The sequence below is a fragment of the Vulpes vulpes genome, chromosome 12 (assembly GCF_048418805.1).
Source record: "Vulpes vulpes isolate BD-2025 chromosome 12, VulVul3, whole genome shotgun sequence".
Taxonomy (NCBI): domain Eukaryota; kingdom Metazoa; phylum Chordata; class Mammalia; order Carnivora; family Canidae; genus Vulpes; species Vulpes vulpes.
This window is the reverse complement of record NC_132791.1, coordinates 122,633,866-122,649,385: the sequence shown is the minus strand read 5'-3', so window position 1 is coordinate 122,649,385 and position 15,520 is coordinate 122,633,866. Positions and strand designations below refer to the sequence as shown.

The 15,520-nt window shown below is 35.9% G+C and overlaps 1 protein-coding gene across 1 annotated transcript in view; it reads left to right on the top strand.

Moving 5' to 3' along the window:
• The window catches only part of SIK2 (salt inducible kinase 2), a 128,048-nt gene that overhangs the window by 10,744 nt on the left and 101,784 nt on the right, over positions 1-15,520 (top strand). Inside the window, exons 2-3 of the mRNA XM_026006811.2 lie at positions 9,184-9,300; positions 12,410-12,473. Coding sequence (XP_025862596.2) covers positions 9,184-9,300; positions 12,410-12,473 — 181 coding nt within the window. The remainder of the gene's footprint in view (positions 1-9,183; positions 9,301-12,409; positions 12,474-15,520) is intronic.

The window sequence follows — 15,520 nt, the reverse complement described above, 5'->3', positions numbered from 1 at the left end:
TTATTAGTGTATAGAAATGCAATTGATTTCTGTATATTAATTTCATATCCTGTAACTTTACTGAACTCATGTATCAGTTCTAATATATATATATATATATTTTTTTGTGTGTGTGAAGTCTTTGTAGTTTTCTTTATAACGCATATCATCTGCAAATAGTAAAGTTTGACTTCTTCCTTACCAATTTGATGCCTTTTATTTCTGTGGCTAGAATTTCTAGTACTATGTTGAATAAAAGTAGTAAGAGTGGACATGCTTGTCCTGTTACTGATCTTGGAAGAAGAGCTCCTAGTTTTTCACCATTGGGTATGGTATTAGTTGTGGGTTTGTCATATATAGCCTTTATTATGTTGAAGTAGTTCCCTCTAAATCTATTTTGTTGAGATTATTTTTTTTTTTATCATGAATGGATGTTGTACTTCACCAATGCTTTTTCTACATTAGTGAGATGATCATATGGTTTTACCTATTTTTTTTGTTACCTATTTTGTTTTGTCTTGTAGTGTCCTTATCTGATATTGGTATCAGGGTAATGCTGGTCTCTGAATGAATTTGGAAGTTTTCCTTCCTATTCTATTTTTTGGAATAGTTTGAGAAAGAATAGGTATTAACTCTCTACATGTTTGATAGAATTCGCCTGTGAAACCATCTGGTCCTGGACTTTTGTTTGTTGGGAGGCTTTTGTTTTTGTTTTGTTACTGATTGAATTGCATTAGTAGTAATCACTCTGTTAAATATTCTATTTTTTCTTGATTCAGCTTTGGAAGATTATATGTTTCTAGGAATTTAACCATTTCTCCTAGGTTATTTAATTTGTTGGCATAAAACTTTTTTATAGTTATTTCTCCTCCTTCAATTCTGATTTTATTTATTTGAGTCATCTTTTTTTTTTAAGCCTGGCTAAATGTTTATCAGTTTTGTTGATATTTTCAAAGAAGCATCTCCTAGTTTCATTTATCTATTCTGCTGTTTTTATAGTTTTTATTTCATTTACTATGTTATAATCTTTATTATTATTATTATTATTATTATTATTATTATTACTACTACTACTACTATTTTGCTTGTGGCCTCTGCCTTTATTTGTTCTTTTTCTAGCTCCTTTAGGTATAGGGTCAGGTTGTTTGAGATTTTTCATGCTTCTTGTTGTAGGCCTGTATTGCTATAATTTTTCCTCTTAAAATAGTTTTTCCTGCATCTGAAAGATTTTGGACCATTGTTTTATTTTCATTTGTCTCTATTTTTTTTAATTTCCTCTTTGATGTATTGCTGGACCCACTTACTGTTCAGTAGCATGTTATTTAGCTTCTATGTATTTGTGTTCTTTCCAGATTTTTTTCTTGCATATGATTTCTAGTTTCATACTGCTGTGGTCAGAAAGGGTGCATGGTATGATTTCAGTCTTTCTTAATTTTTTGAGACTTGTTTTGTGGCTTAACATGTGATCTCTTCTGGAGAGTGTTCCATATGGAATTGAAAAGAATGTGTATTCCACTGTTTTGGGATGAAATGTTCTGAATGTATCTGTTAGATCCATATGGTCCAATGTGTCATTTAAAGCCACTATTCCTTGTTGATTTTGTTTGGATGATCTATCCATTGATGTGTGTGTGAAAATCTCTTACTATTGTATTACTATTGATTTCTTCCTTTGTGTTTGTTAATGGTTGCTTTATGTATTTGGCTGCTGTCATGTTGGGTGCATAAATATTTACTGTTGTATCTTATTGTTGGATTGTTCTCTTTATGTAGTGACCTTCTTTGTCTCTTGTTAATCTGTATTGTAAAGTCTGTTTTGTCCAATATAAGTATTGTTACCCTATCTTTCTTTTTGCTTCCATTTGCATATTAAATGTTTTTTCCATCACTCCATTTTCAATCTGATGTGTTTCTAAGTCTGAAGGGAGTCTCTTGTAAGCAGCATATAGATGGGTCTTGCTTTTTTATCCTTTTCAGTCACTCTGTGTCTTTTGATTGGAGTAATAGTCTGTTTACATTTAAAGTAATTATCAATAGGTAGGTACTTACTGCCCTTTGTTACTTGTTTTACGATTGTTTTTATTGTTCTTTTTTCCTTTCTTCTTGTCTTCCCTATAGTTTTTTTAATATTATGCTTAGATTCCTTTCTACTTATTTCTTGTGTACCCATTATAGGTTTTTGATTTATGGTTACCATTAGATTCATATATAACATCTCCTGCATATAGCAGTCTATAGTAAGTTGATGGTTACTTAAGTTTGAACCCATTCTAGAAGCACTAAATTTTTACCCTTTACCCTCTATGCACACAAAATTTTATGTATGTCATGGTCTTCTTTACATCGTTTTATTTTGTGAATTTGATTGATTTTTCTGCTGGTCTTTGGGTTGTTTTCAGAGTTAGTTGCACTAATGTGGCTGTTATCTTGGTATATAAATGGAACAAGGTAAGCTCAGGATCCTTCTACTCTACCATCTTCCCAAACTCCCTCAGGATGGATAACTTTTTGTTTTAACCTAATTTTTTTGGAGATTTTTATTTTTTATTTTATTTTATTTTTTTTAATTTTTATTTATTTATGATAGTCACAGAGAGAGAGAGAGAGAGGCAGAGACACAGGCAGAGGGAGAAGCAGGCTCCATGCACCGGGAGCCCGACGTGGGACTCGATCCCGGGTCTCCAGGATCGCGCCCTGGGCCAAAGGCAGGCGCCAAACCCCTGCGCCACCCAGGGATCCCTGGAGATTTTTATTTTTAAGTAATCTCTGCACCCAGTGTGGAGTTCAAACTCACAACCCCGAGATCAAGAGTCACATGTTCTACTGACTAAGCCAGCCAGGCATCCCAGGATGGATGATTTTTAAGGTTCTTGGTAGAAATTGCCAAATTACATTTCAGAAAAATTATAACCTGTTTTATTGTCATACCAGCAATGTATAAAAGTGGCCATCTTGTTGAACCTTACCTCACAAGGATGTTTACCTTTTAATCTTTGTGAATATCAGTGGAAATGATATTTCTTAATATAACTTAAATAACATTATATTAGGTATTTTATTGTTTTTAATTCAGTTTTTCCTATTTTTGAGGTTGAATACTCAGTGTTGCTACTTTTACATGGAATTTAGTTTGATAGTAATCATTCTAGTTTATATATGCCCTCCAAAGTTGTATAAGAAACCTATCTTTTTTGTCCCCTAACAGAAGGAGCATAAAGTTTTCTATCTCTGCATAAACTCAATAACGGCTTGTTTTTTTTGTATGTTTTTTTTTTTAAAGAGATTGCATATATATGTAGGAATTGGAGAGTTGAATAATTCAGATGAATAACAAAGAGAAAGGAGTCCTTCAATTTAGAGTCTCTTACTTGACTTTGTTGTGACCATGCAGATTTTTGTCCTTGGTACTGTGTTCAGTACTTAATGGAAAAGGGATGCAGAGAGAAAGCTCCTGGAAATCTAAGTTCATAGTTATCTTTAAAGTGTTGAAACACAACCCTTTTGTATGTTGAAACTTTAATACACATCGGGAAGGTCCCCAAGTGCAGATTTTTCTGGTTGATAAAATTTGTTTTCCAAAATGTGTTCTCTTTGTTCTCACAGATCTATTAAGTTCCTTGAAGGTAGGAATCAGATCTTGTTCATTTTTGTATCCTGAGTGTAATTACAGGCACACAACAGGTGCTCAGAAAGTGTGTGAATAATAGACTCTCTGAAAGAGTAAAAGATTGAACGTGGAGTTTGAAGACCTGCGGTTTTTCCCATTAATACACTTGAGCTGTAGGACCTTGTGTAGACTATATAATATCTTCAGAACCTCAGTTTCATCAACTCATGGATGCTCTGCTTGTTCCATTTACTTCACAAAGTTGAGAAATAAATGAGATAAAATATATTAAAGTATCTTGTGAAATTAAACAGTACTGTGCAGTTGTGAAAGTTATCATCATCATTATTCTATTTCTGGTAAGTACTTGATAATGAGTCCCATTGTTAAGAAATTACCAAGAAGAATATGCCAGAGACTGCTAGCCGAGCACCAAAAATCCATTGTTTCCTCTTCTTGGACCTATCACTGGACTGTCTGTTGGCCTCTCTTGCATTTAGTATGGTTATGTGACTGAGTTCTAACTAATGAAGTGAACAGAAGTAATGTGTGCCACTTCAGGCCTGGCCCGTAAAAACCTCTCATGCAGGCTCCTTCAAGTTTTTTTCTGGAAATGGAGACAACCTTTAGGGTAACTGTGGTAGTCTTTAAAGGTAGTAAAACCTCCTTAAACTTCATATGCCTGCATTCAGCCATCCCATTCTACTACATGAGCAAAAAATTTAACTTCCGTTGTATTTGAATCACTGTGCATTTTGTGGTCTACTTATTCATAGCAGTTAGACAAACCCTATTTTTTTAAGCTTTAACAATTTTTTTTGTGTTTCTTATTAGTTTCAAAGGTAGAATTTAGTGATTCATCAGTTGCATATAACGGCAGTGCTCATTTTATCAGTGTCCTCCTTAATGCCCATCACCCAATTATAATTATCCCTTCCCTCCACATCCACCTCCCCTCCAGCAACCCTCAGTTTGTTTCCTAGAGTTATTTCACTTAGCATAATACCTTGTAGTCCCATCCACATTGTTGCAAATAACAAGCTTTCATTCTTTTTGATGGCTGGATGGATAGATCGATAGACAGATATACACACGCACACGTACGCCCACACACCCCACATCTTTATCCATTCTTTGGTTGATGGACATCTGGGCACATTCCATATTTTGGCTATTGTGGACCTTGCTGCTATAAACATTGGGGTGCACGTGCCATTTCAAATCACTATGTTTGTATCCTCTGGATAAATACTTAGTGCAAATGCTGTGTTGTAGGATAGCTCTATTTTTAACTTTCTGAGGATCCTCCATACAGTTTTCCAGAGTGGCTGCACCAGTTTGGATTCCCACCAGCAGTGTCAGAGGGTTCCTCTTTGTCCATCTTTGCTTCTGACTGGTGTGAGGGTGGTATCTCGTTGTTTTGATTTGTATTTCCCTAATGCCAAGTGATGTGGAGCATTTTTTCATGTGTCTGTTGGCCATTTGTCATCTTTGGATAAATGTCTCTTCGTATCTTCTGCCCATTTCTTGACTGAATTTTTTGTTCTTTAGGTGTTGAGTTTAATAGGTTCTTTATAAATTTTGGATACTAGCCCTCTATCTTTCAAGACACTTGCAAATATCTTCTCCCATTCTGTAGGTTGCCTCTTAGTTTTGTTGAATGTTTCCTTTGCTGTGCAGAAGCTTTTAATCTTGATGAAGTCTCAGTAGTTCATTTTTGCCTTTGTTTCTCCTGCGTTTGGAGATGTGTTTAGCAAGGAGTTGCTGTGGCTGAGGTCGAAGAGGTTGCTGCCTGAGTTCTTTAGATTTTGATGGATTCCTGTCTCACATTTAGGTCTTTCATCCATTTTGAATTTATTTTTGTGTATGGTGTAAGAAGGTGGTCCAGTTTAATTCTTCTGTATGTGGCTGTACAGTTTTCCCAACACCATTTGTTGAAGAGACTGTCTTTTTCCCGTTGGATATTCTTTCCTGCTTTATCAAAGATTAGTTGACTATAGAGGCAAGGGTCCATTTCTAGATTCTCTGTTCTGCTCCATTGATCTGTGTGTCTGTTTTTTTGTTCCAGTACCATACTGTCTTAATGACTACAGCTTTGTAATACAGCTTAAAATCTGAAATTGCGATGCCTCCAGCTTTGGTTTTCTTTTTCAACATTACTTTGGCTGTTTGGGTTCTCTTACGGTTCATACAAATTTTAAGATTGTTTGTTCCAGCTCTGTGAAAAATGTTGATGGCATTTTGAATGAACATGGATGCAAAAATTCTCACCAAGACACTAGCTAATAGAACCCAACAGAACATTATAAGGATTATTCACCACAACCAAGTGGGATTTATTTCTGGGCTGCCAGGATGGTTCAGCATCTGCAAATCAGTCAGTGTGATACACCACAGTAATAAAAGTCCTATTAAAAGGAACATATTAGGGATCCCTGGGTGGCGCAGCGGTTTAGCGCCTGCCTTTGGCCCAGGGCGCGATCCTGGAGACCCGGGATCGAATCCCACATCGGGCTCCCGGTGCATGGAGCCTGCTTCTCCCTCTGCCTATGTCTCTGCCTCTCTCTCTCTTTCTCTCTGTGTGTGACTATCATAAAAAAATAAAAATAAAAAGGAACACATTAACACATGCTCTGCTTTTTCTTTAGTGTGCTTTACTCTTTCATAATCCTTATAAGCAAGGGGTAGCAGGGTAAAGATACAAGTATATGAACTTGTGGTCCGTACATTTAGAAGATAAAATTGAAGAATTAGATTTTGTCATTTCAGATTTTTTTGGTTGAGAAAATTTAAATAATGAGATTTATGGCTTATTATTAAGGCTTATTTAGATAATTTATGTATTTTTCAGTTTTTTATTGTTTGAGGCCAAGGTTTCAAAAGAGTATGGAGTTTTGGTATACCTTGCTTTAATTGGAATTGAGGGGGTGGCTTAGAGATTTAGTGCCCGCCTTCAGGCCAGGGCGTGATCCTGGAGACCTGGGATGAGTCCCACATCAGGCTCCCTGCGTGGAACCTGCTTCTTCCTCTGCCTGTGGTTCTGCCTCTCTCTCTCTCAATCGGTCTCTCATGAATAAATAAATAAAATCTTTAAAAAATAATTGGAATCGAGGGTCTAAGTTTTTTCTTTGTAACATTATAATGTTAAAGATATGATAACCAAGATACTCTTTTTCTATTTATTAGCTGGTTCTGACCCATTTCATTATAAAAGTTTGTTAGTGATGAGATATCTAGACATGCTCCAGCAATTGGAGGGCAAGATATTTTCTTCAAAATAAGCATGTTTGTGAAATTCCATATTACCTTCCTATGGAATATTGGGGAAGTTAAAATATACACTTATGCTTTTGTCTGGCAGCTTTTACCTAAAGTAACTGATAATATTGTATCATAAAATTGGGGGGAGGGTGCTTTAAATCTATTTAAATTTAAATAAATGCTGAGGTAGTCTAATAATGTCCTTAATATCAAGTACAATATTGATCAGTCTCCTTATCTAGCAAAGTTTAGCACCTTTTACTTTCTAGAATATTTTGATTATGGAAATAAATAATATACCATCAAATGTAATGAAAATAATTATCACAAAACCTATGTATTTTACTGTCTAGAGAAGGACTTACCCCCTTTCTTCTTAGACAATAAATTTAATTTCATGCATTGTGTTTAGTAATCTTATTTCTCCTGGGAATCTTGAGTTCTTGTCTGGGTTACAGTTAATTCAAATAAGAAAATAAGCTGAAATAGAGATTGGTAAGAAATAAACCTTACAGTAGTGCTTTAAGAGATAACAGCAAAGGACAAAGCAGCCATAGGAAAGAAGAAAAAAACTAAATGTATAAACAGGAGTCTGAAGGAATTAGGTGAATTGACAAGCTGAGTCCTATAGCCTTGGATACCTTTTAGGAGTATTGAACTATTATAGCATATGCAATAATTGATAATAAAAATTATCTCGACACAAAAAATGAGTTATGTTTGGAATCCTTTTTGGTAGAATGTGAAGTACATTTTAGAGTTTCTTCAGAAATTGTTATAATCAAGTTTGAGTGGTTCCCAATGATCTGAAAATTTTACTTAAATCAGAATGGCTTATTTCCTAAACAAATAGCTACAATTTCTAAAAAATTATTTCCTTTTTGATTGCATAGAAAAAGGTACATGATTCTTGATCTCTGACTACCTGATTATTCACCTTCAAATGCAGTTCCTTCAAGTTATTAACCTTGGAGTGGTTTGGGTTCCTATCTAGTTACTATAGGAAGAGGCCACATTTTAGATTCTTTTATGGAAGTCAGAAGCTAGAGTAATTACTAAATTTTATACATATATATTTTTAAATTTTTTTTATTGGAGTTCAATTTGCCAACATATAGCATAACACCCAGTGCTCATCCCACCAAGTGCCCCCCTCAGTGCTCGTCACCCAGTCACAAATTACCAAATTATTAACAGATGAGTTTTTGCACTTTGATTTTTAAAACAAAGTTTAGGGGCACCTGCGTGGCTCAGGTTATGATGGGGGGGGCCCTGGGTTTGAGCCCCACTTTGGGCTCCTGCTTTTCCCTCTCCCTTTGCCCCTCCCCACCCCCATTCGTGTGCATGCACTCTCTTGCTCTCTCTCAAATAAACAAAAACTTAAATTTAATCCACTTGCTATCTTTCATATAAATTGATTTTAATACTTTATATTTAACTCTCCCCCCCCTCCCCTCACCCCCTGCCAAAAGCTATGTCTATATTCTTTGGAATCTATCACTTGCTTTTTTAGAAAAGCTGTATTTCAGTACAGCAGAAACTGCTTTCTACTTGACTGATCATTTGCTTACAGGTACTTTGCAGCAGGAAGATAACTGGTTGGCACTGCTGAGCTTTTATTCATTTTACAAGTGGGGTAAAACATTACAGTTATACTAAAAGAGAAATATGTTTTATTAAAGTAACTTTGCAGGGTTATTCTCTATAGCACACTGAAGATACTCCTAAACAAAATCACCACAGTGCCTCACATGTGATAGATGTTTAAGAAGTACTTGTTGAATGAATGAGCATTGAATTAAAAGTATTGGGATCCCTGGGTGGCGCAGCGGTTTGGCGCCTGCCTTTGGCCCAGGGCGCGATCCTGGAGACCCGGGATCGAATCCCACATTGGGCTCCCGGTGCATGGAGCCTGCTTCTCCCTCTGCCTATGTCTCTGCCTCTCTCTCTCTCTCTCTCTCTCTCTCTCTCTGACTATCATAAATAAAATTTTTTTTTAAAAAAGTATTTTGGGGGGCAGCCCGGTTGGCTCAGCGGTTTAGCGCCACCTTCAGCTCAGGGCCTGATCCTGGAGACCAGGGATCAAGTCCCACGTCAGGCTCCCTGCATGGATGGAGCCTGCTTCTCCCTCTGCCTACGTCTCTGCCTCTCTCTCTCTCTCTCTCTCTCTCTCTCTCTCATGAATGAATAAATAATAAAAATTAAAAAAATAAAAGTATTTTTGTTGTCTTAGGAACTTACAGGCAAAGTATCAGGTGCCCTATATACAAAAGATTCTTAACTGGAAAATGTTAACCATCATATAGTAATTATATTTATTTGTGTCTGGGACACAGGTGGCGATAAAAATAATTGATAAATCTCAGCTGGATGCAGTGAACCTTGAGAAAATCTACCGAGAAGTACAAATAATGAAAATGTTAGACCACCCACACATCATCAAACTTTATCAGGTAAGATGTAACCTTATTCCTCTCCATGCTTCTCACTACCTGTTTCCTCATTTGCTTCATTTTTCTCTTTTGTGTTAGTTTTCTTAGTCCATAAAAAAAGAATAATTACATGGTTTTATTAAGCTGAGCACACACATTTTCTATAAGTAAAAAATTAGGAAATAAAAAACTAGTAGCTTAATTTTAAGTTGTCTCAGACTAAGTTATTTAACTTAAAAAGTTTAAAAAAAAAAAAGTTTGTAATTGGGGATCCCTGGGTGGCTCAGCGGTTTAGCGCCTGCCTTTGGCCCAGGGCACGATCCTGGAGTCCAGTGATCAATTCCCGCGTCGGGCTCCCGGCATGGAGCCTGTTTCTGTCTCTGCCTCTGTCTGTCTATCAAGAATAAATAAATAAATCTTAAAAAAATAAAAATAAAAATAAAATTTGTAATTGTGCATTTATGATGCTCAACGCTGTTGGCTTTTGGTGGTGATGCCATTAATGAGGATATGGCAGTTTTGCTTATTTAAAAAAATACACTGTTTATGTTTTATGAAATACAAAGGTTAAAATAGTATATTACTTAGTGGCATATTTTATAATACTTAGAGCCAAATCTTATCTTGTTTGGATTATTTTGTCAGATAAAGTAAAAGAGTCATTTTTTAAAAAATCATTTTTTAATAAATTATTGAGATATAATTTTGTAAAATAAATTGTACCCATTTCAAGTGTGAGCTGTGTTTTTTTTTTTTTTAAAGGAAGATCTTCTCTAGGGTTCCTGGGTGTCACAGTTGGCTAAGTGTCTGACTCTTGGTTTCAGCTCTGGTCTTGATATCGAGGGTTGTGGGATCCAGCCTCATGGCTGGCTCCATGCTCAGCACAGAGTCTGCTTGGGATTCATTCTCTTTCTCTCTCTCCCCCTCCCTTAGCGCCCCCCCCCCCACCTGCACATGCTCTCTCTCTTTCCCTAAAATAAATTAATAAACCTTAAAAAAAAAAAAGGAACATCTCTGATTCTTAAAGAGTAATTCATGTTGAGGAATAATAATGTAATACAAAACATTTTTTAAACACTTCTATTCATTAATTAGAATTTTTATACTGGAAAAAAAAATTTTTTTTTAAGGGGGGGAAGGCAAGAGAGAGAAAGAGAAGGGGAAGAGAGAGAATCTTAAGCAGGCTCCATGCTCAGCACCAAGCCTATAACCGGGCTTGATCTCACAACCCTGAGGTCATGACCAGAGCCAAAAATCAAGAGTCCAGTGCTTAACCAGCTGAGCCATCCAGATGTCCCTATTGGAAAACTATTTTTAAACTAAAATGTTATAGTATGCTAGCCCAGGACTTGGATCTCCATAGCGTGAGGCATGCACCCAGTGGTATGCTGGACTCAGCCTGTGCTAGCTCGTAAGAACTGATTGGTAGATTTGTAGATGTTTTGCGATTCAGCTCAAAATCAGCCTTGGTGGGAGTATTTACACCATAGAGAGCTACTTACAGGTCAGGGCTTTTTTTTTTTTCCCACACAGAGCTAATACTGGCATGCCATTCTGTGCACTCACGTGGGTTAGCACAAGTGTCCCTTGGGCATAAGAAGCAAATATTAGAACCCTATGCTTATTTTTTGTATTTATCTTCTTGTGTGCATTCTATAATGTACATAATGTGTTTATACAGTGGCACAAGTATGTAATTTGTGTCTCTGCTCATATTCATATAAACATATGCATATGTGTTTGTATATACACGTACATGTATATATGATACATGTTTAGCTAAACAACTTGTTACTAATAGAGACTTGCAATTAAAAAGGTGTAGAAACCAGGGGATCCCTGGGTGGCTCGGCGGTTTGGCGCCTGCCTTTGGCCCAGAGCGCGATTCTGGAGTCCCGGGATCGAGTCCCATGTCAGGCTCCCGGCGTGGAGCTGCTTCTCCCTCCTCCTGTGTCTCTGCCTCTCTCTCTATGTCTATCATAAATAAATAAATCTTAAAAAAAAAAAAGTGTAGAAACCATTGGAGACCATTAATATTACCATTAGAATAAGAGACCATGGTGTGCCACTCAAAACAGTTCCTAAGTTCTAAAACTGCAGACTTCTTTGGTCATATTTATATCAGAGTATTTCTCCTTTTAAGCTTTTTTTTTTTTTTAATTCCTAAAGAGGATCGTTATAAGGAACTAATCCAAATCCTTAGAAGTCTGATGAACCATAAGCCAAACTGAGGTTAAAACTACAGTAATTCACATAATTCCATCTTTATTAGAGCTAAATAAGCAGTTAAATTGACTTACTATTTAGCTTATTCAGACTCCAGTTGTTGGTAGCTCTTAGTTTTCTGGCCTGATTGGGAATAGTCTTAAACCTTCATGTTAGAGCAAAATTAATTTTCACCTTTTCAGTAGATAGCAGTTAAATTTTCATTCTTAGCATGTGCCAGTACATAAAAAGATAATGTTACAAAGAATCTAAAATTCACTCATTTTGAGCTTATAAATTAATTTCCTTTTGATACAGTATAGTTTGAAATACGAAGTTGGTGACACTGACATGCTTCCTTTCTAAACATAGGAAAACTAATTTGAATAAAACTGTACAGCAGTGGAGTTAGGAAGAAGCTTTTGAACAATGTTTTTAAAATAACAGTACTTTGTAATAATATTACAACAGAATAGGAGGAATATACTATTGTGCCAGATTATCTAGACTACAGGCTAGATAAATTGAGCTCTATTTTATTATTCTTAATCAGTCTACCATATAGCACAGGGCTAGAAAAGTCCATCAGAAGGTGGTAAAAAGTTGATCTTCCATTTGTTAAAATGGAAATTTTGTGTCAGTAGGTCTGGGGAGGGGCCTGAGATTCTCCCATTTCTAACAGATGCCAGGGCAGTGCTGCTGTTGTTGCTGGTCCATGGACCATACTTGGAAAAGTGAGGATCTAGATTTCTCACAAAAGTGTTAGCAGAAGGTTATTGTCTTGTAAACTTTGCCACCTTCTGAATTATTCATAAATTTGATACTTTTATTAGTTTTATGTAATAACTCCATAGAATGTTGAGTTGCAATATAATAGAACTGCAATCCTTTCCTGTCAGACTAATATGGAATTATTTATCAATAGGTAATGGAGACCAAAAATATGTTGTACCTTGTGACAGAATATGCCAAAAATGGAGAAATTTTTGGTAAGTATTTACTATTCTTTAAATTTGTTTTTAATTTGGAAATGTCACTAATCTTCATGAATGGAATATTTCCTATTGATTTTCCTGCTTGTTTAAGAGTTGGCAACATGAACTAGAAATTTTTAAGCATTACAATATAATAAAATATTCAGTAAAACAAAGCTGTGGAATATAATTTATTCTCTTGTGTTCATGATGTTTATGGTATTAAAGCTATTGCTTAATTCTGTCATCTGCTATTGCAAGGGGGACTTTCTTTCCTTTTATCCTCATTTTTTACCTTTCCTTCCAGGGGAAAAATCAGTTGACAAATACTGAGTTCCAGCTATGTCCCAGGCATTGTTGTAGGTTTAGGGGACGTAATGGTGACCGAAATAATCCAGTCCCTTCCGTTGTGGCGCATACATTTTAGTAAGCTACTAATTATACTGACTATAGCTGTGAGACCCTGGGAAAGTCATTATACCTTTCTGGGACTTGATTCCTTCATCTCTAATAAGGAAGGGTTTTGATTAATTGGTTTCTATGATCCATTCTAACCCTTAAAAAAATTACAAATATTTTGTTCTAGTTTTCACATATTTTTATTCTTAACAGAGCCAGACTACCTAAGTGTAGTCTAACCACTTTTGGTTTTTAACCTGCACATTTAAATCCAAAATGGTTTTTAAATAGCCTTAGTGAGTAATTATTCATATATAGTAAATTTCTTATATTTAATGTGTACAACTTAATTCACTTTCGCATGCGCACACACGCGAAAGAAACCATCACCACAGTCAAGATATCCATAATTCCCAAAATATCCTTTGTCTATCTTGCCCCACCTCACCTGCAAGCAACTACTGCTCTGTTTTCTGTTGCTATAGATAGTTTTATAAATGTGGTCATACAGCATATACTTTTTTTTTTGCATGGCATTTTTCAGTGTAATTGTTTTAAGATTTATCCATTTTGGGGATCCCTGGGTGGCGCAGCGGTTTAGCGCCTGCCTTTGGCCCAGGGCGCGATCCTGGAGACCCGGGATCGAGTCCCACGTCGGGCTCCCGGTGCATGGAGCCTGCTTCTCCCTCTGCCTGTGTCTCTGCCTCTCTCTCTCTCTCTCTGTGTGACTATCATAAATAAATAAAAAAATTAAAAAAAAAAAAAGATTTATCCATTTTGTGTGTATCAATATTTCTTTTCATTGCTAAGTAGTTTTATTGTAAATAGCTTTCTACTGTATGAATATACCCCAGGTTATCCATTCATTTGTTCCTATGAATATTTGGGTTGGTTTTGGATTTTGGCCATTACACATGAATTGCTCTGAACATTCATGTCCAAGTCTTTGACTTACAGTCTACCTTCAGGTAATTATTCATCACTTTACATATAGCATGAGTCGTAATATGCCATTATTTTGCAGCTCCTGGCTTTTATGTTCTTGTCAGACATTTTACTTATGCTTATTTTATAAAATACAAAATACAGTGTTGTTGCTTTTGTTTAAAAAGTCAATTATGTTTTAAAGATATTGCAGTATTTTTTAAAATCTTACATATTTATTAGTGAAATTATTGCTGTATCCCTATATATAGATGCACATTTTCATTTTCGTTTCTTTGTATAGATACATACCTTCATCTGGTGTCATTTTCCTTCTGTCTGAAGGATTTTCTTTGGCATTTCTTGTAATGCAGGTCTGTTGGTGATGAAATCTTTCAGCTTTTGTGTGTCTAAAATCTTTGTTTTTGAAAGATATTTATACTGGGTATATAATTCTAATTTGGGTTTTTTTTTTCTCTTTCAGTACTTTAAAGATGTTGTTTCCTGTATTCCCATTTGCATTATTTCTGAAAAAAAATCTGCTGTCCTCTTTTTCTTTATTCCTCTGTATATAATGTGGCTCGATATCGTGGCTGCTTTTATAGTTTTTTATTTTTTACTGGTTTCAATGATTTCGCTATGATATGTATGGTTTTCTTCAGGATTCTGTTCTTTGAGCTTCCTGGACCTGTGAATATATAGCTTCCATCAATTCCAGAAAACTCTCAGCCATTAGTTTCTCAACTAGTTTTTCTGGCCCACCCATTTCTTATCTTTAGAGACTCTGATTACACATATCTTAGGCTGATTGAAATTGTTCTACAGCTCACTAATGTCTTTTACCATTTAAAAATATTCCTTTGTCTTCCTGTATTTCCTTTTGGATAGTTGATGTTTGTAGGTCTTCAAGTCCTAGCATCTTTTCTTTTGCAATGTCTAGTTTGCCATTAATCTCAATCCATTTGCCATTAATTCCTCGTCTCAGATGTTGCAATTTTCTGCTCTGTAAACTTGATTAGGGCCTTTTTCTTTCTTTTTTTATAACTACTATGTCTTTTTTTTTAAAGAATTTATTTATTCATGAGAGATAGAGGCAAAGACATAGGCAGAGGGAGAAGCAGGCTCCTCGAGGGGAGCCCAATGCGGAACTCCGTCCCGGGACCCCAGGATAATGCCCTGAACCAAAGGCAGATGCTCAACCACTGAGTCACCCAGGTGTCCCTATCTACTATGTCTTTAGCTTTTTCAACATCTGGAATACATATTTAATAACTTGTAATGTTCACATCCCCTAATTCTGGTATCTCTATCAGTGCTGAATCAGTTTTAAACCATTCATATTTTTCCCCAATTTTGGTCAGATTTTCCTGCTTACTCACATGCCTGGTAGTCTTTGAGTGGATGTCAGACATTGTCAGTTTTACCTTACTGGTTGCCACATATTTTTGTATTCCTATACCTTCTCTTGACCTTTGATGTGGGACACAGTTGAGTTACTTGGAAGCAGTTTATATCTTTTGAGTCTTCCTTTTATGATTGGAGTAGTGCTCAGTCTAGGTGTTATTATTCCCACTTTGGGGAGTACTCTACCCAATGCCCTGTGATTTTGGAGCTTTTTTAGCCTGGTCAGTAGAAACAGACAGTGTTCCTGGTACCAGGCACTATTTTTTTTTTTTTAATCCTAATAGATGATTCTTTTTCTAGCCTTGAGTGGTTTTCTCACATATGTGCCAGTACTC